Genomic DNA, 22385 nt, shown 5'->3' with positions numbered 1-22385 from the left:
TCGAAAATATTAAGAAAGAAAACGCAGATGTCAGGGAAGAGCTCAAAAATATTAGGAAAGAAAACCCAGATCTCAGGGAAGAGCTCAAAAATAGTAGGAAAGACAACTCAGAACTCATGGAAGAGCTCAAAAATACTAGGGAGGAAAACGCAGAGCTCATGGAAGAACTCGAATATAGCAGGAGAGACAACATAGAGCTCAGGGAAGAGGTCGAAAATATTAAGAAAGAAAACGCAGATCTCAAGCAACAGCTCAAAAATATTTGGAAAGACAACTCAGAACTCATGGAAGAGCTCTAAAATATTAAGAAAGAAAACACAGATCTCAGGGAAGAGCTCAAAAATATTAGGAAAGAAAACGCAGATCTCAGGGAAGAGCTCAAAAATAGTAGGAAAGACAACTCAGAACTCATGGAAGAGGTCGAAAATATTAAGAAAGAAAACGCAGATCTCAAGCAACAGCTCAAAAATATTTGGAAAGACAACTCAGAACTCATGGAAGAGGTCGAAAATATTAAGAAAGAAAACGCAGATCTCAGGGAAGAGCTCAAAAATATTAGGAAAGAAAACCCAGATCTCAGGGAAGAGCTCAAAAATAGTAGGAAAGACAACTCAGAACTCATGGAAGAGGTCGAAAATATTAAGAAAGAAAACACAGATCTCAGGGAAGAGCTCAAAAATATTAGGAAAGAAAACCCAGATCTCAGGGAAGAGCTCAAAAATAGTAGGAAAGACAACTCAGAACTCATGGAAGAGGTCGAAAATATTAAGAAAGAAAACGCAGATCTCAGGGAAGAGCTCAAAAATATTAGGAAAGAAAACCCAGATCTCAAGCAAGAGCTCGAAAATAGTAGGAAAGACAACTCAGAACTCATGGAAGAGGTCGAAAATATTAAGAAAGAAAACGCAGATGTCAGGGAAGAGCTCAAAAATATTAGGAAAGAAAACCCAGATCTCAAGCAAGAGCTCAAAAATAGTAGGAAAGACAACTCAGAACTCATGGAAGAGCTCAAAAATACTAGGGAGGAAAACGCAAGCTCAGGAAGAACTCGAATATAGCAGAGACAACATAGAGCTCAGGGAGAGGTCGAAAATTAAGAAAGAAACGCAGATCTCAAGCACAGCTCAAAATATTTGGAAAGACAACTCAGAACATGAGAAGGGAAACTAAAATAAGAAAAAAAACAGATCTCAGGAGAGCTCAAAAATATTCAGGAAAGAAAACGCAGAGCTTCAAAGAGAAGAGCTCAAAAATATTAGGAAAGAAAACGCAGATCTCAAGCAACAGCTCAAAAATATTTGGAAAGACAACTCAGAACTCATGGAAGAGCTCAAAAATATTAAGAAAAGAAAGCAATCTCAGGAAGAGCTCAAACATATTAGGAAGGAAACCCAGATCTCAGGAAGAGCTCAAAATAGTAGGAAAGACAACTCAGAACTCATGGAAGAGGTCGAAAATATTAAAAAGAAAACGCCAGATCTCAAGCAACAGCTCAAAAAATAAATTTGGAAAGACAACGCAGAACTCATGGAAGAGCTCTAAAATATTAAGAAAGAAAACGCAGATTCTCAGGGAGAGCTCAAATATTAGGAAAGAAAACCCAGATCTCAGGGAAGAGCTCAAAAATAGTAGGAAAGACAACTCAGAACTCATGGAAGAGGTCGAAAATATTAAGAAAGAAAACGCAGATCTCAGGGAAGAGCTCAAAAATATTAGGAAAGAAAACCCAGATCTCAGGGAAGAGCTCAAAAATAGTAGGAAAGACAACTCAGAACTCATGGAAGAGGTCGAAAATATTAAGAAAGAAAACGCAGATCTCAGGGAAGAGCTCAAAAATATTAGGAAAGAAAACCCAGATCTCAAGCAAGAGCTCAAAAATAGTAGGAAAGACAACTCAGAACTCATGGAAGAGCTCAAAAATATTAAGAAAGAAAACGCAGATCTCAGGGAAGAGCTCAAAAATATTAGGAAAGAAAACCCAGATCTCAAGCAAGAGCTCGAAAATAGTAGGAAAGACAACTCAGAACTCATGGAAGAGCTCAAAAATAGTAGGGAGGAAAACGCAGAGCTCATGGAAGAGCTCGAATATAGCAGGAAAGACAACACAGAGCTCAGGGAAGAGCTTGAAAATAGCAGTAAAGAAAACGCAAAGCTCTTGGAAGAGCTTGAAAATAGCAGGAAAGACAACACAAAGCTCAGGGAAGAGCTCGAAAAAAGCACGAAAGCGAATGCAGAACTCGTGAAAAATGTGGAAAATAATCAGCGCCTACTTAAAGTAGGTTTAGGTCTTGCCACAGTGGCCATTGTTGTTCCTGCAGCTTGCTGGGCCATCTCAATGCTTTTCGGCTAAAGTGAATGTCCCGCTCTGTGGGGTCATGATAAAATGCAACACTTGCACCTGCAAACCTTTTTTACGTGTGCTCAGAATAGTGGCACAAAAATAACGCCATAGAGGGGCGGTAGTTACACTCAGTAGCACAGGAACAGAGAGAGAGAAAGAGTGGCAGGGACAACAACATTAGAAAGGTATAGTAATCATCCACAACTATTTTCGGTTGCAGATGATAAAGGATTGAGAAAGTTTATTCATGCAGGTCCATATGACAGAGAATATGCATGTTCTTTTAGTTTTCATATTATAATTTATATTTAATTGTGTTGTGGTTTGCAGTGTTTTGTGTTCTTTTCACTTTAAATTTGTGAAAGGAAAAAGCTGAAAATTTAAATAGTTAAAACTTGAAATGTGAATAGTTGATTTTTGTATTATATGATTTATTTATTACATTTTATGTGGAGTGAATAAATAAAAGTATATTTACGGTGGCCCCTAGAGACAAAGCACATACAAACTTCAAATCACGTATGAACTCTGAAGCATGTACAAACTCCAAAACACGTAAAAACACGTACAAACTCCAAAACACGTAAAAACTCCAAAACACGTAAAAACACGTACAAACTCCGAAGCACGTAAAAACTCAGAAGCATATAAAAACTCAGAAGCACATAAAAACTCAAAGCCTTTGTTATCTTGTGGCTACACAAGCCAGCAAGTACCAACGACCGGATTTGGTGTGTGGTAATAACAGGTAAATGAACTTTTTTTTTAAATTATTTGAATATATATATGAGTGCCTGTGTATAAATACACAAACAATACACACATGCTTTCAATTGTGTAATTTAAGTGATCTAGTAGCTCTGCTTTGGAAGTTCAGTTCATGCTAGAAATGTGTTTTGGAGTTTGTACGTGTTTTGTCTCTAGGGGCCACCGCATATATTTATATATAAACATATATAAATAAAACCACTTGTTTTTACGTTAGTAATTCCTTTTGTGCATAATTTTATATTATTGTTAATAATAAATTAATTAAAGCAACAAAACAACCTGAAGAGCCGGTTCGGAGCCGAAAGAGCCAGCTCTTTTTAGTGAGCCGAACCGAAAGAGCCGGAAATCCCATCGCTACTTTATTGGTCCCCGTGGGGAAAATGTCTCTCTGCATTTAACCCATTCACTCAGTGAAGCAGTGGGCAGCCACTGGGCGCCCGGGGAGCAGTGTGTAGGGATGGTACCTTGCTCAGGGGTACCTCAGGGTAGCTGTTCAGGGGAATCGAACCCCCGACCTTCCGATCATGGGGCCACCACTCTACCTACTGAGCTATCCCTGCCCCTAAAGAAAGCAAACGCAGATCTCAGGGAAGAGCTCAAAAATATTAGGAAAGAAAACGCAGATCTCAAGCAAGAGCTCAAAAATAGTAGGAAAGACAACTCAGAACGAAGGGAAGAGCTCTAAAATATTAAGAAAGAAAACGCAGATCTCAGGGAAGAGCTCAAAAATATTAGGAAAGAAAACCCAGATCTCAAGCAAGAGCTCGAAAATAGTAGTGTCACAATTCTGGGTCATGTTGACCCAGCTTTCTGTTTTTCATGCTTTGGTGTTTTTCTAGATTATGATTTGATTAATCAGTGATACTGTTTTGATTATGCTTATTATTTAGTAGGCTTTGGTCAGTGTCAAGTCTGTCTCTCTCTGTCTAGTCCGTGTCTTAGTAAAGTGTGTTTTGTTTCCTGTTTTACTTTGAAGGTTCTTGTTCCTGTCTGATGTCAGTGTTCCGGCTTTGCTCTCCCTGTCTCGTTAGGTCTTATTTCTCCCAGCTGTGTTCCCCTTCTGTCTCTAATTCCTTGATGACTCTCTCAGTATATTTTAAGCCCAGTGTGTCTTTGTGTCAGTGTCACGTCATTAACGGCTGTTCACCCTCACATCCTCTGTGTGTTCCATTTGCCAGCATGCCAACCTGTCTAGTTATTCTGTTCACCCAGTTTGGTTATTCTGTTCACCCAGTTTAGTTAGTGTTTTTCCTTTTCAGTTTCATACCAGCAATAAAGCTGTGTGTTTTGAGTTACTTCCGCTTCCGTGAGTCCTGCGTTTTGGGTCCTCTCCTCCTGCCTGCCTACACACAGATATGACAAGTAGGAAGGAAAACGCAGAGCTCATGGAAGGGAATACTATGAGCCTGCGAGCAACCAGCTCACGCCAGCACAGGCGTTTTATAAAATGCTAGGGATTATCATTGTTACCCCCAGTGCATCCAACATTTCCACACCGCAGCAGGAGCAACCGCAGCAGAGTTTGCCCACATCACCGCAACAGCCAGGTTTTTTCACATCACCTTCAGCCAGCCCTGCTCCCTCTTCAACAGGGAAGCGGCAGACACCCCGCCAGCATTCACAGCCCCAGCGAGAGCCTGGATTTCTTCCTGTACAGTCGGCTAGGGTGAGTGGTGGAGCTACTCTTTTTTTTGGCTCCTGCAGAAATAAAAACTGTTAATTCCGGGCCGGCTTGTTGTGTAAGCGGCACCAGAAATGAAACGAGTCTAATATTATTGGAGATGTGCCTGTTTGTCATAAATACAGACTGTCTCATCTACAATATCATCCAAAATATATTTAATTCTTCTAGCTAGCAATAGAGCTAAAATTTTATAATCATTATATAGGAGGCTTATTGGTCTGCAGTTGTCTATAAAAAGTAGGTCCTTCTTAGGTTTGGGAATTAAAGTAATAAGTCCTTGAGTAAGGCCAGAGTGCCCCTTTCAATACTTTCATTATAAACCTGCAACAAAAAGGATGCAAGATGAAAAGAAAATAATTTATAGAATTCAGCCACCAGCCCATCTGTGCCTGGAGATTTGTTGTTTTTAAGAAATTCAATAGATATCAATATATAGAAACGCTTTGAAGCGTGATGTCACGGGGGTGGGCGTGGAAAGGATTTTGGCCCGATCCGCCATTTTGGGGGTCTAAACAATGCGCAAGCGAAAAGGGAGCGAAGGCACACACAACAGCCACCGTTCATATTTGCTGTGTGGTCGGCTGCAATGTTCGATCGCACGACCGGCAAGAGAATAAGCTTGAAAAGGGTTTCTCTTTTCATTCTTTCCCAACCTGGAAGCAACATGAGGCAGCTCGTGTATCGATGTTAGCAAACGAAGCCGTCTAGCCTGGATAGCAGCTGTGAGGGAAGAGAACTGTGAGATATCCAGTTCTCTTCCCTCTCCAAATATCTGTTGGTGCTCCAGACATTTTCATTCCGGTAAGTTCTAAATATGTTCACTCTTTATAAAAGCCTATTAGTTTTATTTTTTCGATGCGCTCTGAGCTCATAGCAAATTAGAACAAACATCCTACTGAGTGATTTTGCAGAACTACCTTCTATTTATAGAGTTGCTAATTATTTGGCATTATTGCAGCAAACCAGTCTATGAAATGGATGAAACATCATGACTGGGTTCCAGCGCTACACAAGGGACCTGCTTCAAACAAACCACCATGCCAATCAGATTACTTCTTCCATGTGAGGGTGAAGAGCTGACCCTTCTGGATAAGATGGTGAAGGTTTGCTGCCGTTTGTTGAACAGTGTGATAATAAAACCAGGGAAAAATGAAACCTGCTCCTGTTAAATATTCTTAAGTCTTTTTCTGTATAAATAGCGGTATATTTTCTTTTTTTTCCCAAAAGATACAGTAAATAAAGTAGTGTTAGTAGTGGGTGATATCATGTAAACACTGTCATGATTTTATGTAAACATTTTGTCATTTGTAAACTATAAATGACATGGATTCTACACTGTAACAGATGTGATGTTCTATAAAGTGGTTTTAATAAAAAAAAAAAAGAGGCAAAAATTAGTTTGTTTCTTTATTCAATTTTTAAACAGCGGGACTCAGTCAGTACATATTCAGTAAATGCAAATTATTTACACGGCAGTGCACTACGGGCATAAATCTAGACCCCTAGATAACACATTATGGCATTATTAGCAGTGACAACTCCTCCACAGTAGCAGGTGGGATTTTTCTTTTTTGAGGACGGCTCCTTTTACCTTTCAATACGGATGGTCTGTTTATGTTTTGATCAAGAGCCTTTTTTTGGGCAGCTGAAGAGGAGAAGTCCATCTTATGGCCAACCACTGACTGTATCCTGGTCATATTACCCAGCAAAACCCAGTATGCAGGTTCATCTGTAACAGTCCTTGTGCCACAGATCAACACTGTTGCTTCTACATTAAACAGAAGAGCAGGGACATGGGTGCAAGTCTCCGCGACTCCGGCCTTACAGGTGCAGTGGGCGGCTTCAACCTTCCCTGTGATGCTCACAATGACCCATGGCTGCAATGCTGGTTCATGAAGTCTTTGAGAGTGCAGGACCTGAAACACACACAGACAAAGTTAATTTAAAGACAAGAACTATGAGCCATGGCTGACATAAATGTGTTTTATCTACTTTATCATAAATGTGACAAAGTGTTTAGAAAGTTAGCACATACATATAATTTTTCATTTCTTTATGTGCCCATCTATAGAACGCTGCATGTTATAGTGTAAATCTGCCTGTTCTCTGTCAGAAACCTGCCTGCAGAAAATGAACCTAAAGTATGTAATGTGTAATGTCATCACTTTAGAGATGGAGAAAGCATAAAGTGACAATTATGAATCACTTAATATGATAAGGAGATTCTGCAGGTCATTAATCAATGTATAAAATTAAAATAATATGTATTTTTAGTGACACAAGATATAAATATGGAAGCAAGATGTATAATTAGAATTATTTATAATCCAATCGTTCAGTCTGACGTCACTAGCCGTGTCTGGGCCTAAACTCTGCTGCAGGTCCATATATCAAACGATCACAAAAACTGTCTAAAGTCTTTCATCTTTAATAAAATGATCAGCGTTCTGCTCTACCAGGTGTAACAATTGAGTTTAACATCCAGGCATCCATGAAAACGGAATTTATGACATTTAACGGAGTTGGAAGTTAGCAGGGAGTTAGCTCGCTAGCTTCTATCTAAATACAATATAGCATGTCCTGACTGCGGGGTTTTGGAAACAAATTAAAACGTACAGCTCTGTTATCACTTCCAACATAAATGAAGACAGAAAACTAAACAGCAGTGACGTTTGTAGGGCTACTGAAGTTGGGCTAGCTGGTATATAATGATGTGCTACGTGACCGCTAGCGACACAGCTATGTTAGCATAATATAAACAAGCTAACTTTTTTCCCACTCGATATAAGTTAACGTGAGTGTTCTCGGTGGTCAGGAACAAAGGTAATCGCATAGCAGGATGCTGATTGGCCAATGTCATGTCAGTCACAAATTCAACTATCCAATTGCAGAACTGCAGGTCCTTGAAGGGTAATACAGTTTGAATGAAGCTGGAGGATCTCTATGTAAATATCCGACAGAAGCTAGGTCCCCTAACTTTCAGTAGCTGTTGAAAAGATAAAGTCGTGGTATATCAGTGTTTAGAAATACCATTATTACTTTAGGATTAGTTTAACACAAAGTCAGGGCTGACCCGGGACCATTGCTGTGAGCCACAGTGCGCAGCATAAAGGTCCTTTCACATAGGACGCAGGATGTGCTGCTAATGCTAACTGCTAACTAAAAGCCAAGGATCCAGAATTTGTTGCGCTGGCTGCTGAGCTCTGTGGGTTTTTGCAGCAGCTCTACCTGTACTAGATGCACCAGCTCCTTGTCGTTTCTATCTCTAACTTTGTCCTCTACAAGAGTTTCTGGGGTTTTTTGCTGGTTCTTCAAATATTCAATAAAAACATGTTAATTCATAACGGAGAAAGCGTTGTAACTAGAGCAGGGTGATATGGCCAAAAATATTTATCACGATATATATTTGAAAATTTGCGATAACGATATAACCGACGATATAATTGATGCGAGACAAAATACAACTCCACAACATTACTAGCGCAAAAAGACAACCTTCCATTTATTTTCACTTAAACAAGAAGCTGGTTTTTATGTACATTAAAGCTTTATAAAAATGTAACAGTGCAAATGCAAATTCCTTGCTAAAAGTTTAACCAAAAGGCATTTCCAGTAGAAATGGGCTGACATATCCTGAGCATAACCACGTATAATATGGTTATATGGTTAAAAAGAGGTGCTTTGCAACATTAAACTGCAGTGTGCAGTACGCATTTTTCGGACCATAAGGTGCACGGGATTATAAGGCACATTAAGCGAAACAAAGCAGTCAGATAAGTCAAACTTTATTAAACTCATTCTTCTTGCTTCCTCCACTTCTGTACCCTTGATTCATTAATGTTGAATTCTCTGCAGCTGCTCTATTCCCATGTTGTTGCAGTATATTAATGACTAACCTCGTATTGTGGATGGATTATCTCAGTTGTTCTCCTGACTGAAGTTTGGTCCGTTTACAGCATCCTGCCATGCGATTGCATTTGTCTCTATCTATCAGGAACCTTCACGTTAACTTTTATAAGTGGAAAAGTGTTAGTGTTCGTCCTCCAGCTTCACTGTTTATGTTATGCTAACATAGCTGTGTCGCTAGCGATCACGTAGCACATCATTATATACCAGCTAGCCCAACTTCAGTAACCCTACAAACGTCACTGCTGTTTAGTTTCCTGTCTTCATTTATGTTGGAAGTGATAGCAGAGCTGTACGTTTGATTTTTTCAGAAATCTCTCAGTCAGAACATGCAATATCATGCTTAGGTAACTAGCGAAACTAGCGAGCTAACTTCTGCTAGCTTCCTGCTAACTTCTAACTCCGTTAAATGTAATAACTTTTGTTTTCATGGATGCCTGGAAGTTAAACTTTATAGTTACACCTGGTAAAGCAGCAATGCTGATCGTTTTATTAAAGATGAAAGAATTAGACAGTTTTTAACTCTAAGTGATGCTGCAGTGTTGTTTGACCTGAAGCATACGGAGTTTAGGACCCAGATTACTCCCAGATTTAAGAGCATCTTAGTCCGACAAATATGACAATAACAACAGCCGCTTGCATGTTCTGCAAAAAAATGTGCTTTGTTGTGTATCTGACGGACAAACACCAAACCAGTTCCACATCACTGAAGTTGCACCATTTTTACAAACCAATTCTGGTTCATCTGTTTCACTCAACAATCGGCCATGTGCGTATGAAAACAAAGGCACTGCGCATGCGCGTTTTACTCCCATTCTATCGCGATATTTCATTTTCCTATCGTTGCCTAACATTATACCGGTATTACCGTGAACGGTATAATATGGCCCAGCCCTAGTTGTAACTATCCCCACTAGTGAAGACTGTCATTTCCACAATACTGCCCCCCTAGGTCCGCAGCGCTGTTAAAAAGGCTCTGGAGGTCCCTGTATTAAGCACGTAAACCTGTGACACAAAAATCACCAAACTGAGACCACCACAGACTGTTTTCCTTCGTGGTGATGAAGGAAAATGCTGGGCTGGCATCTATGGCGTTATTTTTGTGCCACTATTCTGAGCGCACGTAAAGAAAAGTGAGCGCACATAGAAAATTTTTGCAGGTGCAAGTATTGCATTTTGAGGAGAAATTTATTTTGAGCGAAGAAAAGCTAAATTTGAGTGAACAGAATTCATTGCTGCATGCAAAAATGTATTTCAGTGTTTGCTATTATCCATACACATACACAATAGCAGCCCCTCTCACTCAGTTTTTGCACTTGCTCGCAATGTGTTGCTTGCATAAGTGCTCTAACGTTTTCGGAGATAGATAGGCATCTAAAAGGGCATTTATTCCCTTCAAGGACCTGAAGCTCCATAAAGCACCCCTCCAATAGTCCTGATTTTGAACTGTTGTAGTCCTGTTTTAATTCCAGATCAGTTCTGGGTCTGGTTGAATTAGGGCTTAGTCCGCATGTCTTGATACAGCCCCGACTTTGTTCTGCCTTGCTGCTTTATTAAAAAACTAGTTTAAGGTGTCCTATATATGTGATATATATTCTTCTCCATATGAAGTCATTCTTTTTAGAACAAAACTCAAAACAGAGCCAATCTTTCAGTCATTTCTAAGCACCCCCCGGCTGGGGCGCCAAAGTAATACCGTAAAATAACAGAAAATAACTTTCTCATAAAAATACAGTTATTTTCAGTGATGAAAATAGAGTTTGTTGCACTAATTTTACATGGGATTTTGCCTTTTCCGAGTGCTTTTAGACATTAAATTAGGAACATTTTAATGTGATTAAACAATGAAATTACCTATAAGCAAGGTCAATGAATGTGGCAATATGAATAATAATGCTTAAATTTGCAGAAATATACAGTTAAGCTCTGTCTTTGGCATCATTAACTTGATGAACTATACACTCGTCAATAATTACTTTACCACACAATGAAATTACCTATAAGCAAGGTCAATGAATGTGGCAATATGAATAATAATGCTTAAATTTGCAGAAATATACAGTTAACAGTTGGGTTAAATAACATTATTTGATGTAAAAAGTTGTATATTCAATTATATTTGAATATATCTACATTATACAGCACAAAATAATTTGATTTATCTTTTAAAATGTGTCAAAAAACTAGAGAATGGCTTCATAATTATAACTTCATAACTTTCAGTTTGAATTAAGTGTGCTCCCTGTAAGATTGTGGGTTTTATCTGTCACAAAACACCCAAAGAACCCTTATTAAACAAAACCCCTGATTATAATTACATCAAGATTATGTTAATTCTTGATTATGTTGTGTCTGAGCAGTTTGTAGATGTTTATTTTACTTATAAGACAAGAGACATTGCTTCAATCATTAACATGGATTTTATTGACAAAAAGATAACCCTTCCTGGAACAATCCAAGAACAACTAACACTTATGTATAAACAAAGGCAAGTAGAAAAAAGAATGTAATGCAAACGCACATTTGAGCACATAAGAAGGGGACGATGCCACCTCGAACGTTCATCTGCCTCCCCACATCTGGAGCAACGAAAAGGGATATATTTGAGGCACAAAACCTGCAGGTTTAGAAGTAGCTCTAGCTTTCTGAAAGTCTCACATTCAGGGCTGCTGCTGGCAATTTGGGTTCCCTTGGAAAAATTTGCAAAGTAACCATATGCAAAGAACAACTCGAGTAAAACAAAAGCCTCATTGTTATGTTGATTATACTTAACTGATAAGTATTGATATGTTGTAAGTTGTCACTTTAACACAAACTTTTACCAAAATAACTGAACGAATGGGACTGTGTTTCGACGACTGTAAATTAAAGGAGTATTTTTTTTAAACTAGTCTTTTTAGGTACAAAAGCCTGCATGCAAATATAAATTACGCTTGCCATATTATCTGAGGATCTGATGTTTTTATGTTTTATATTATATATTTTATGCTTATATATCTATTTGTTTATTTGATTTACTTTTTTATCGTTTAGAAATAAGAGCGTTTTATTGAATCCGTTAAGATTGACGGTAAACGAGAAATATCGTTAAGATTAACATGTGGTGTATGACAACTCAGGTTTTAAGTGTAACTGTAGTTGCGCGCTGTGTCCGCCAGGGAGTGGCAGTGTCGATAGACCTTAATGTAGACATGCAAACACTTCCGGTTTTAACAATCAAAATAAAAGTTTCATTTTGGAAATGTACAGAAACAAATCCACCACATCCGGTCGCGATACTTTAATTTTGAAAGGTTTTTCTTGATTTTCAGGTGTACCGTCACCACAAGGGCAGTTCATGCTATTTAATCTACACGAGCACTACTTTTACCGTCACAGGTCGACTTCAGGTGAGCTGTTTATTCACTAGTTTATGATAAGTGGGCTTATTTTAAACGTAAAGGAAGTTTTGTTTTCCTCAAATCGTAAGCGGTGTTGTTAGAGACGTGCTGTCATGCTAGTTAGCTACCGTTAGCATGCTAATGTCAGATTTGCTAGCGGTTAATGAGTGAGTGAAAGCTGGGCGGCGGGGGGGATGGGTTGGGTGATATTAATACTGTTTATGCTTTAATTATATAGCCATTACTAGATAAGGCCGCATTTATAGTTTTAACACAAATGTCACTAAAAAGTCAAAGACTTAAATCTCTGTTTTAGCTGTTAGCGAGTGTTTAGCAGAGATTGGGTCGGTGGCTAAAAGTTACTTGAGCTAAAGAAAGCTCATAGGATTGAAGCTGCTTAAGTTACTCCCGGCTGGCATGTGTGTCTACAGACGTCTGAAGGTGTAGTTTTATAAGTTTTCTTTAATGATAAAGCGGAGATGCGACAATTAAAGGTACTTTTTTTTCATTAGTCCTTTCTGGTTTCTGTCGCTATACTGGGAGCGCTTCCTCTTTGGGAATTTGTCACCTTAATATCCCACTGTGTGACGAGATTAAACTTCCTTAGAGTTTAATCTCAAAGAAAGATGGTGGTTTTAGATTAATACTTCAGTCTTTGGGTTAAAGATCTGCTAAACGTAAGACGCATATGTAAGTTCCTGTGGTCAAGTGTTGCTGAATCCTAGTAAGTTAGTGGATCTTTTTCTGCTTATCTTGTATTTTTGTTGTTGTTGGAGCTCTGTCTTTGGCATCATTAACTTGATGAACTATACACTCGTCAATAATTACTTTACCACACCTGTCCAAAAATATTGTTCTTTATAATATGTTGTTATATGCAGTTATTAATTTTTAATGTACAGTACAACAACCACATAAATATTTAATGTCCGATCTCATCGATATAGTTCTCAAACACGCTGGTCATAAAGAATGACATTTCCATACCAGATTGGGGTGCCAGTGGAAACTGCGTTACTGTTGGCTGAAAACAAAGGAAGAGGAGAGAGGGAAGGAATATTAGGAGACTGCAAGAGAAGGAAAGGCAGGACTGTAGATGTGAGAGTAGGGACTTGACTGGTTCATAGATGTAGTGAAGGGGGCAGATGTCAACCCCTAAAGGGAGTAGCCAAAAGAAGTATGACCCTTGTCTCCTAGTGGGTGTGGATGGGGATGGTCCTAGGTGGTTATAATTAGTGTTATGGTTTTATTTTCTATGCTTCAGTATGTCTGTCTTTATATCTTAACTCTAAAGTTCTCAAGTAAGTGGCCTTATGTTCTTCTGTTGGAGTAAGAGAAAGAGAGAGTTAAAATTTTTAGTATCCGGTTGAGGATATGGTACACTTTGAGGTTGTAAAATTTCCCTAAAGCCACAGTTCAGTTTATTTCTCACAGAGAAAGAATTAAAAAAACAAAAACAAAATCAGGTTATCTCTTTTGTGTAAATCATTCACGGCGGGCAGAACTGTGCAAATGACTTATTTTATTTTGTTGTTGTTTGCTTGGAAACCTGCATATTTACATAGCAGTAGATATCAGGGGGAAGATTTCTTTCTTTTGCATGTTTCCACATGAAAAACCAAATCTGTCCTGAGAACCAGCTCCGTGCATAACATCAAGCTATCCTTAAGAGTAAACCAGCATTATAACTTATAAGCGTATCACTAATAAAGCTCTGACACTGCATGTTAAAAGTATAGCACTGTAAGTGTAGTTAGTGATGTATGGAGCTTACAGTTTTTGGGTTTTGTGTTGATGCTAAACAGTCTTCTGCCTGAGTGGAGGGCAGGGTGTCATAACAGTTTATAGGCTGGGTCAGTGGGTGGGTGGGATCCCTCATAATACAGACCATGAAGGGGAGGGAGCTACAAATGATCTGGGCAGCTTCCACTATGCTCTGCAGCGGCTTCTTCTCAGCAGCATACCAGGTGGTGATGGGGTGTTGAGGCCAACCTGCCTCAGCCTTTTGAGGAAATGAAGTCACTGGTAGGCGTCCCTAATGATGCTGCAGGTGCTACTGTTCCACGTCAATTCCCTGGAAATGTGTTCTCAGATGTATTTGAAGCTGTGGACTGTTTCTACAGCTCCTCCTCTGATGAAAAGGGAGATGGAGTATTGCTCCTCTTCCTGAAGTCCAAGACCAACTTCCTTATCTTCCCCACATTGATGCAGAGGTTGTGCTTCCCACACCCATCTATTATATCTTTCACATCCTGCAGATATCATTCTTTTCTACATTAACAAAGGATTTTGCGTATAAAAGTTTGGCTTTTCACCAGAACTGGTTTTATAAAATGGACAATGATTAAAGAAAAATGCACAGATTTCTGTTAAATGAAGTTACACAATACTCTTTGAGTATTTACAAATAAGGTGACATAAGTGGCTTTAATGTTAACCCTTATTTTCCTGTTTGTCGCATCAACATTCTCTCTGATGCAGGTCCCACCATGCAAAGCCTCTATCTCCTCCTGATACCTGCTCTGCTGCTCCTCTTGGCCATCCCCGTCTCCAGGGGGCGTTACAATGATGATTTTGACGATGGAGAGGACCTAGCAGACTTCGATGACAATGACTTTGCCGAGTTTGAGGACATGACCGATGATTCAGCAGCTGAAGCAGAAACCGCCCCTCCGCCTCGGGCTTCACCATCCTTGCAGCCGGATGAGGATGAAGATGAAGCCACAGTGGAGCTGGAGGATGGACAGGATGGTTTTGAAGACCCAGACACACAGGTTCATTACCTTCTAACTCTTTACGTCTTAGTATTTGAACACAGTTTTCATACTAAATCATGTTTGTTTTGATTTATTTTGTTTTCGTATTTTACTAGGATCAAGATATATACAGCAAATATGACCAGGAGGAGTTTGAGGGGATTGGAGACATGGAGAAGACTGGACACTCCATGAAAGACCCCCTGATAATCCACACGGTAAGCCGGGCTTACTGCTGAAATCTCCTAAAAAGCAAGTCTGGCATAGTGAGTGGAGCATTCCTAATCCTTAAATATACTTTGCATGTTTGTGAGTCCACTTACTCCTGCGAAATAGGACTGTGAGTGCAAGGGTCCATGCAGATCACTAATTTGACCACACATAAATTCTCCATTTATATGTGGAGAATTTACATTATTGTGCAACAGCTTGACATGCTCTCCAGTCTGTGGACTTCAAGCAGACTTCAAACAAGTAAAATGGGGATGATGACTTGGATATCTATTGCTAGTCATATAAGTGAAGTGTCCAAATGAATGCATAGATGAAAGAGAACTCTGCCTAGATGTGGTGTAGCAAAACCTTCCACAGGGGAACTTGTTCTGCCATCAATACTAATCAATGATCATTATCATATGTTAAAAAACAAAAACACTAAACATGATGTCTTATAATACAGAAAGATCAGCAGTTCAGAAAAGGTTTATGCCAGTCATAAAACTCGGTCAATCCTAAAGACACAGACATCAACTTTAATAATCCCACACTGAGGGAATTTACATGATACAGCAGCACAAAGAAGAAAGAAAAATCAATATTATACGTTTAGAAATGGAAAGAAACGACTGTGTACAAATTAAAAAATAAAAAAAGCCAAAATACTGCACAAGAGTAATTTGTACTGTATATTAAAGGTTGCTTTATCCAGTAAAATACACTCAGATTTTATTTTTATGTGTACATAAAGTGCAGTGGGAGTGATGGTGTATACACTCATACAGTCCCGATCAAAAGTTTAAGGCCACTTGAAAAATGTGGAAAAAAAACATATTTTGTATTGTTGGATCTTAACAAGGTTCCAAGTAGAGCTTCAGCATCCAACACGAAGAAATGGGAGTGAGACTAAACTTTTTTTTTTTTTCGAGAGTGCAATTTATTGAAAACAACTCTTAAACTGAAACAGGCTGTTTTACAGCTGATCAAAAGTTTAGGACCACATGCCTTTAAAAGGCCAAATCTGTGCAAAAAATGTGGATTCATTGTAATTTTCTGTCAGGTAGTCACTGTCATGACGTTCTGATGGCAAAGGCAAAAAACTTTACCTTTTGAATGTGGATTGTTTTTAAATTATTATTATTTTTTTTACATTTTTCAAGTTGGTCTTAAACTTTTGATCTGGACTGAGTTTTAGCACACGTAACACACCCTATTATGTGTGTGAATTGTACCATCTAACTACTGTCAGGAGGAAGGAGCTATGGTGCTCTGTCCTACACAATGGCTGTAACCATTTAATGCTCAAGGAGCTGCTCAGGGCCTCCACATTCTCATGCAGGGGGAGAGAGAGGAGCTGTACATCGACCATAATCCTCCTCTCACCACCTCTATGGAGTCTGGGGGACTGGCCAGGACAGAGCTTGCCCTCCTCATCAGTCTATTGAGTAAAATAGTCTCAGAGTTGCACTGATTTGAGCTAGATTACTAAGTTAGTCAGACTGATACCCTGGCTGTTATTCACCTGTTTCATACACAGTAGTGTCTGTGTATGTCTGCAAAGGAATGACCGATCTCAGAAATGTCAAACCAGGTTTGGGGTTATTTAGAAACAGTACAGTCATTCCAGAACAAAAGTAGCAACCTGTAATATCCCTATTATGTTACAGTCAAAAAGAAATCAACCAAGTTTTCAACCTGAAGATTGTTTTTGTTTTTAAAAATTGCCATTGTTTAATAGTTCAGAACATCTTAAAAAAACAAACACAAACTTCAGTAATTCAGGGCAAAAATCACATTTAATCATTATTTTAATAAACAAGCCTCATGTAGTTATTGAACTAAAAAATTAAATTTAAAGTTTAAGGATAGATTAATTTAAATAAAACATGTACGGCTGAACAAGTGGATGTGTTGGAAGACACAAGGTCATTCTGTAATCATTAGGCTCAGACTAGCAAGTGTTTTTTGACTGTAAACCAGTCTTTCCAGGGCTGCAGTCAGTCCCCCGCTGGCCCACAGCATGCCTGTGGGTGTAGATGGGGGCAACAAGAGCCCCAGGCAGCAATGAACTAATCCACCTAGGGAAGAACAGCACAACATCACTGGGGAAACAAAAGCAACAACCAAATGGCACAATGTATTAGCAAACAGCTGCAGGCTAATAATGATCCTAAGGAAGGACCACCTGCAAAAACCTTTGACTCACTTCAAGATCAGTGAGGCTTCCAGGTACTTTTAGGAGTCATTTTGTAGTGAAGTGTAATAAACCTTTAATTTAAAATCTTCTAATTTTATTAAAGATGCTGTTAAATGTTTACATTAAAAACAAGGATAATAAAAACAGGCCTTAGAGTGAGAAATTATAAATTAATCTTTATTGTCTTTTTTTTTTTTCTTTAAATTTAATCTTCATTCCTGACTGAGCTGCCATACTCTTGGCTGTTTGCTTCTCTGCAGGTTCCTGCACATCTCCAGAACAGCTGGGAGAGTTACTACATGGAGATCCTGATGGTGACGGGCCTGCTGGCCTATATCATGAACTACATCATTGGAAAGAACAAAAACAGTCGCCTGGCTCAGGCCTGGTTTAACTCGCACAGGGAGCTTCTTGAAAGCAACTTTGCACTAGTGGGTGAGTTCTTTCCACACTGCCAGAAAGATGACTCAACAGGCTAGATCTGCTTCCTTGTATTTAGTGTTAATGGTTAGCATGAGGTTAACTGTTGACACTTTGTAGGTGATGATGGCACCAGTAAAGAAGCGGTAAGCACTGGGAAGCTGAACCAGGAAAATGAGCACATCTACAACCTCTGGTGCTCTGGACGTGTGTGCTGTGAAGGCATGCTGATCCAACTCAAGGTGTGGGCAATGTGTTCTGATATACAAGTATGAGTATTAGATATATGTATGCTACATGTATCTCATGTTTTTATTGTCTTTTAAAGTTTCTTAAGAGGCAGGACCTGCTTAACGTTTTGGCCAGGATGATGAGGCCCGCCTGTGACCAAGTGGTACGTTTTCACTTTTTCTTTTCTCTCCGCTGTATATTGCTGCAGATACACTTTCTAACCAGCCGCATCTGTGGGTTGGTTTTTGTTGTTATTTTGTTTTGGGGTTTTTTTGCAGCAAGTCAAAGTGACTCTTAATGATGAGGACATGGATACTTTTGTATTTGCTGTGGGCACCAAGAAGGCCACGGCCCGGCTTCAGAAGGAGATGCAGGACTTGGTGAGTTTCCTCCTCAAATTGGACATGCAATTTTGAAATTCACTGTTTTTATGCAAATACTGACTTGTGTAGTCTGGATTTTTTGAATTTTTACCAGCTATGCATTAATATTAAAATAAAAGCCTTGTTTTTATGTATTCCTTTATTTTTTTTATTTTATTTTTTATCTCTTTTATCTCAGAGTGAGTTCTGTGGTGATAAGCCAAAGTCTGGAGCCAAGTATGGGCTCCCAGACTCCCTGGCTATTCTTAGTGAGATGGGCGAGGTTACGGATGGTGTGATGGACAACAAGGTGAAGTCTGGCTCTCATATCAAAGCAGTGTCATAAAAGAGACTGAATATTCTGAGAATACTCTCTTTAAATCTGTTGCTGTCATTAAAACTCTGTGTTGCCTCCCCTTTTTTTTGTCATTTAAGATGGTACATTATATCACCAATCATGCTGATAAGATTGAGTCCATCCATTTCTCGGACCAATTTTCTGGTCCAAAAATTATGCAAGAGTAAGTAATCATTTACTTTTTCAGATTATAGTTAAGAATTTCTGTCTACTGATGGATTTATTTGATGCTTCAGGGAGGGTCAGCCCTTAAAGCTGCCTGAGACCAAGAAGACACTGCTGTTTACATTTAATGGTGAGCATGTCATTTCTGCTACTGTCTTGGACATCGTCATTAAACCTAATTTGATTTCACTGGTGTTTATTTTAATATATTTTATGTTTTTATATTCAGTGCCTGGCATGGGCAACACCTCTCCCAAAGACATGGACGCTCTGCTTCCTCTCATGAACATGGTGATCTACAGCATCGATAAAGTCAAGAAGCTTCGTCTGAACAGAGAGGTGTGTACAGTGCACCCACTATTGCAGTGTTTTAATGTTTTAGCTTCTTTTTTAATCATTCTTGTATGTTTAGGGCAAACAGAAAGCTGATAAAAACCGTGCCCGTGTGGAAGAGAACTTCCTGAAGCAGACTCACGCTCAGCGTCAGGAGGCAGCCCAAACACGGCGGGAGGAGAAGAAGAGAGCAGAGAAGGAGAGGATCATGAATGAAGAGGACCCTGAGAGACAACGTCGTCTGGAGGTCTGCAACAAGAACTTTTCAGACTGAATACACTCAAAATGATATGATATGGTATGCAGTAAATGTGCTGATGGCTTTAGCTAAAAGAAAAAGAAAAACTGACCAAACATGGTAAAATCCACTAGTGAGTAACTAAAATATTTATATACCACTTTTCATAGACAAAAAACACACAAAGTGCCGGACACAATTAAAAGACAATATCAACAGAGAACCATGTTTTAAAAAAAGAACTTAAAAAACATAAATGAAGACCGTGAGAAGACGACTCCACAGAGTCAGATAAACAGAGCTGGAGTGGTAATCTGCTCCAAAGCCTTGGTGGCACAGACGGAAAAAGCTCTGTACAAGGGAAAACTAATAGATTTTGCGCTTGGGAGCAAAGACAATAAGCAGCAGTGTGACAAGAAGTCTGGACCTTGTCCATTTGGTGTTCTGGTATGCAAGTGTGATTAAAAAGCATGACCTATTGACTGGTTGCCTCATCTTTTCAAACTAACTGTCTGTTATTGTAAATCAGATTGGTGAAAGTTTGGAAATAACAGCAATCTGAGTGATTGCAGTTAGCCTGAGTTTGAGATGGGTTGCCTCCCATCAGGCAACATCTGCAATCAAAAGTGGCCAGAGGTTGAGGGAGTTTCATGATCAGCAATTGACTGCTGCAAGTCCATCTCTGAATGCAATCGGCTTTGAATATCTTTTAGATATCTTCAGTTCAAGTGACTAATATTATCAGTTATAATGTACATTGATGGTGTTGGGGTGTCACAACACTTTTAATTAAGACACTTATACCTTAGCAAGACAGCAAGTGTGCAAAATCTGCAAAATTCAACTCTCTCATGTGACATTTTCAGGAAGCTGCCCAGCGGCGTGAGCAGAAGAAGATTGAGAAGAAGCAGATGAAGATGAAGCAGATCAAAGTCAAAGCCATGTGAAACATCACCACAGGGATGAGGATACAAGCACACATAAAAGCAGTGCTCAGCTCAGACCGTTTTCTTCCAGCTTGTCTCACCACGTCCACAGCTCTTCCTTACAAGTCGCTCAAAGCTTCAAACAGACGTTCTGCACCTCTGGATGTGTCGAGCTTAGCTGTTTGTATCACCACCTGCTCCATGTCAGTGGCTAAATCTTAAAGACTGTGAGTGAATATGAGGACTTTTTTTCACCATTGAATCTGTCACCACTTCTCACGTCAAGATTTTTCCCTGAATTTCATGAACGTTGCGTAGCTCAGTGAGCTTTTTAACCTTAGTTTGCAGGGAAGGAATACGCTATTTGGTAATACTCAGACACATTTTTTTAAAGGAATAAAAGGATTGCTGTGGTTTCATTGGATATATATTAGCATTAATATAATAAATGATACTGTCAAGGACGTTTTAATTTATATATGCAATGTGGTTGATTTCTTGCAAGTTGTTTCTAATCTTTATCTGAGCAAAAAATAAAATGTACTGGAGTCTGTTGGAAAACTTTGTTTTTAATGGTAAATGACAAGGCAGCTGGTTATGGGTGTTAGTGTGGTGTGTGTGGGTAATAAAATAGTCTCTCAATATTAAATTGATATACTTCTTTGGGTGGTAGTTGTTGAAAGAGTGAAGGAATAAAATGGGCACCAGAATACGGGTGGGGCTTAGTGCTAAATTTAACTAGTAGACTCTGTCAGCAGTCTGAGCTACATTTGGTAACATCGGCATGGTCGTGTCTTAACAGGCTGAAATATTATAGTCCTGTGAGGCTGGAAGTCATTTGTAATCATGAAGGTGTTTAATAGTTTACTGAATCTGGAGAAATGAAGTGCAGAAATGGACTTGTCATTTTGTCAGCTAAAATAATTTAATCCTTGTCTTTGGTAAAATGTTAGTTCCTTTTTTTTTTCTTTTTTTTCTTTTTTTTTTAAAGTGTGACAGTCCCAGATGTTTGTTTAATGAACTCCCCTCTCTGGTTAAAGTAACAGAAGGCACTTGTTAGTATTATTGGCAGTTTATTGCTGCCCTTCTTTTAAAGGTGAACTAGAACTACATCAATTTACTAAATATACAATTCAGCAGCACAAACCAGTTCTTACATACTTTGACAGGTGAGTTCTTTTTCATCTCGAATAAATCAGAGAGATAATAGATACTCGTCACACTCTAACACAAAGTCGGTTAAACTTCAGGCAATTGATCTGTCCAGTTAGAAAGCTAGAACCAATATGAATCCATTTCACCTGCTTTGGGACATTAAAAGTGACAACTGATGCAATGGAGAGTCAACAACCTTTGTGTGACTCTGCCAACCTGGCACAGTCACACAAAGGTTCTGGTTCTTGTAGCAGTCTCAAGAGGTTAGAGGGGCATCAGCCCAGCAGCAGGAATAATATCTGCTCCTTTTTCCATAGAGAATCAGAGGGATCCCTACCAGAACTCTGGAAAATGCCCTCCAGCCTGGTTCATGTTTGTGACTGGACTCTGAACCTGGCTCCATGGTGGTGACATGAGGTCCTACTAAAAGATCCTGGTATCTTTTAGTAAGATCTGCAATCACAGTTGTGCCCCATGCAGCTTGATAGATTCACCACTGGCACCCTGTTCTTTACACAGATGAGAACAAGCTCATGCTAAGCACCTTGGTGTGTTCAAGTGACGGAGTCTAGGAACACCATGGCAAATGTTATGCTGTCCCCAACAACATGGATTTGCAACAGTTTATTCTTCATAACCGGACAGATTGATATCCCTGCAGTGTAACCAACTTGGTGTTAATCAACTTATTTAATAAATTATGGAATTTCCTATCCAAAATGTCTTAAGACCAACTTTATTGTCACACTATTCAACATTACAAGGCAGGTACTCCAGACGGAGCTTATAAGCATATTTTACATCTGGTTAATTATTGAACTAGGGACAAAAATCTTGAGTGCCCACCTTGAAGCTTTGGAGATTGTTTAGATCTTCTGTGCCTAAGGTCAGTCCGAATTATTTGAATTTCATGGTTTGTAGCTTATTTACAGCAAGTTGCAGCATC

The 22385-nt window shown here is 39.1% G+C and overlaps 2 protein-coding genes across 4 annotated transcripts; both read left to right on the top strand.

Moving 5' to 3' along the window:
- The first annotated feature begins 371 nt into the window (after positions 1-371).
- LOC113021520 (rab11 family-interacting protein 3-like) lies at positions 372-2395 on the top strand. The gene is made up of 2 exons (XM_026166281.1): positions 372-1031; positions 1565-2395. The coding sequence occupies exons 1-2, from the start codon at positions 411-413 to the stop codon at positions 2348-2350; spliced, it is 1407 nt and encodes a 468-aa protein (XP_026022066.1). The 5' UTR covers positions 372-410; the 3' UTR covers positions 2351-2395.
- A 1835-nt stretch (positions 2396-4230) lies between these two features.
- Positions 4231-20845, top strand: ccdc47 (coiled-coil domain containing 47). Of its 3 annotated transcripts, XM_026164201.1 has the most exons (14): positions 4231-4778; positions 12014-12091; positions 14564-14856; positions 14955-15056; positions 17512-17686; positions 17792-17913; positions 18000-18065; positions 18181-18282; positions 18464-18574; positions 18700-18785; positions 18859-18917; positions 19017-19126; positions 19200-19367; positions 20225-20845. In XM_026164201.1, the coding sequence occupies exons 2-14, from the start codon at positions 12040-12042 to the stop codon at positions 20303-20305; spliced, it is 1527 nt and encodes a 508-aa protein (XP_026019986.1). In that variant the 5' UTR covers positions 4231-4778; positions 12014-12039; the 3' UTR covers positions 20306-20845. The 3 variants fall into 3 exon arrangements, with proteins under 3 accessions (XP_026019986.1, XP_026019987.1, XP_026019985.1); XM_026164202.1 differs by lacking the exon at positions 12014-12091; XM_026164200.1 differs by lacking the exon at positions 4231-4778 and having other exon boundaries at positions 11939-12091.
- The last annotated feature ends 1540 nt before the right edge of the window (positions 20846-22385 follow it).

This window comes from Astatotilapia calliptera, chromosome 4 (genome assembly GCF_900246225.1).
Source record: "Astatotilapia calliptera chromosome 4, fAstCal1.2, whole genome shotgun sequence".
Taxonomy (NCBI): domain Eukaryota; kingdom Metazoa; phylum Chordata; class Actinopteri; order Cichliformes; family Cichlidae; genus Astatotilapia; species Astatotilapia calliptera.
Note: the sequence above shows the minus strand (reverse complement) of the source record. Positions and strands in the feature narration are given on the sequence as shown.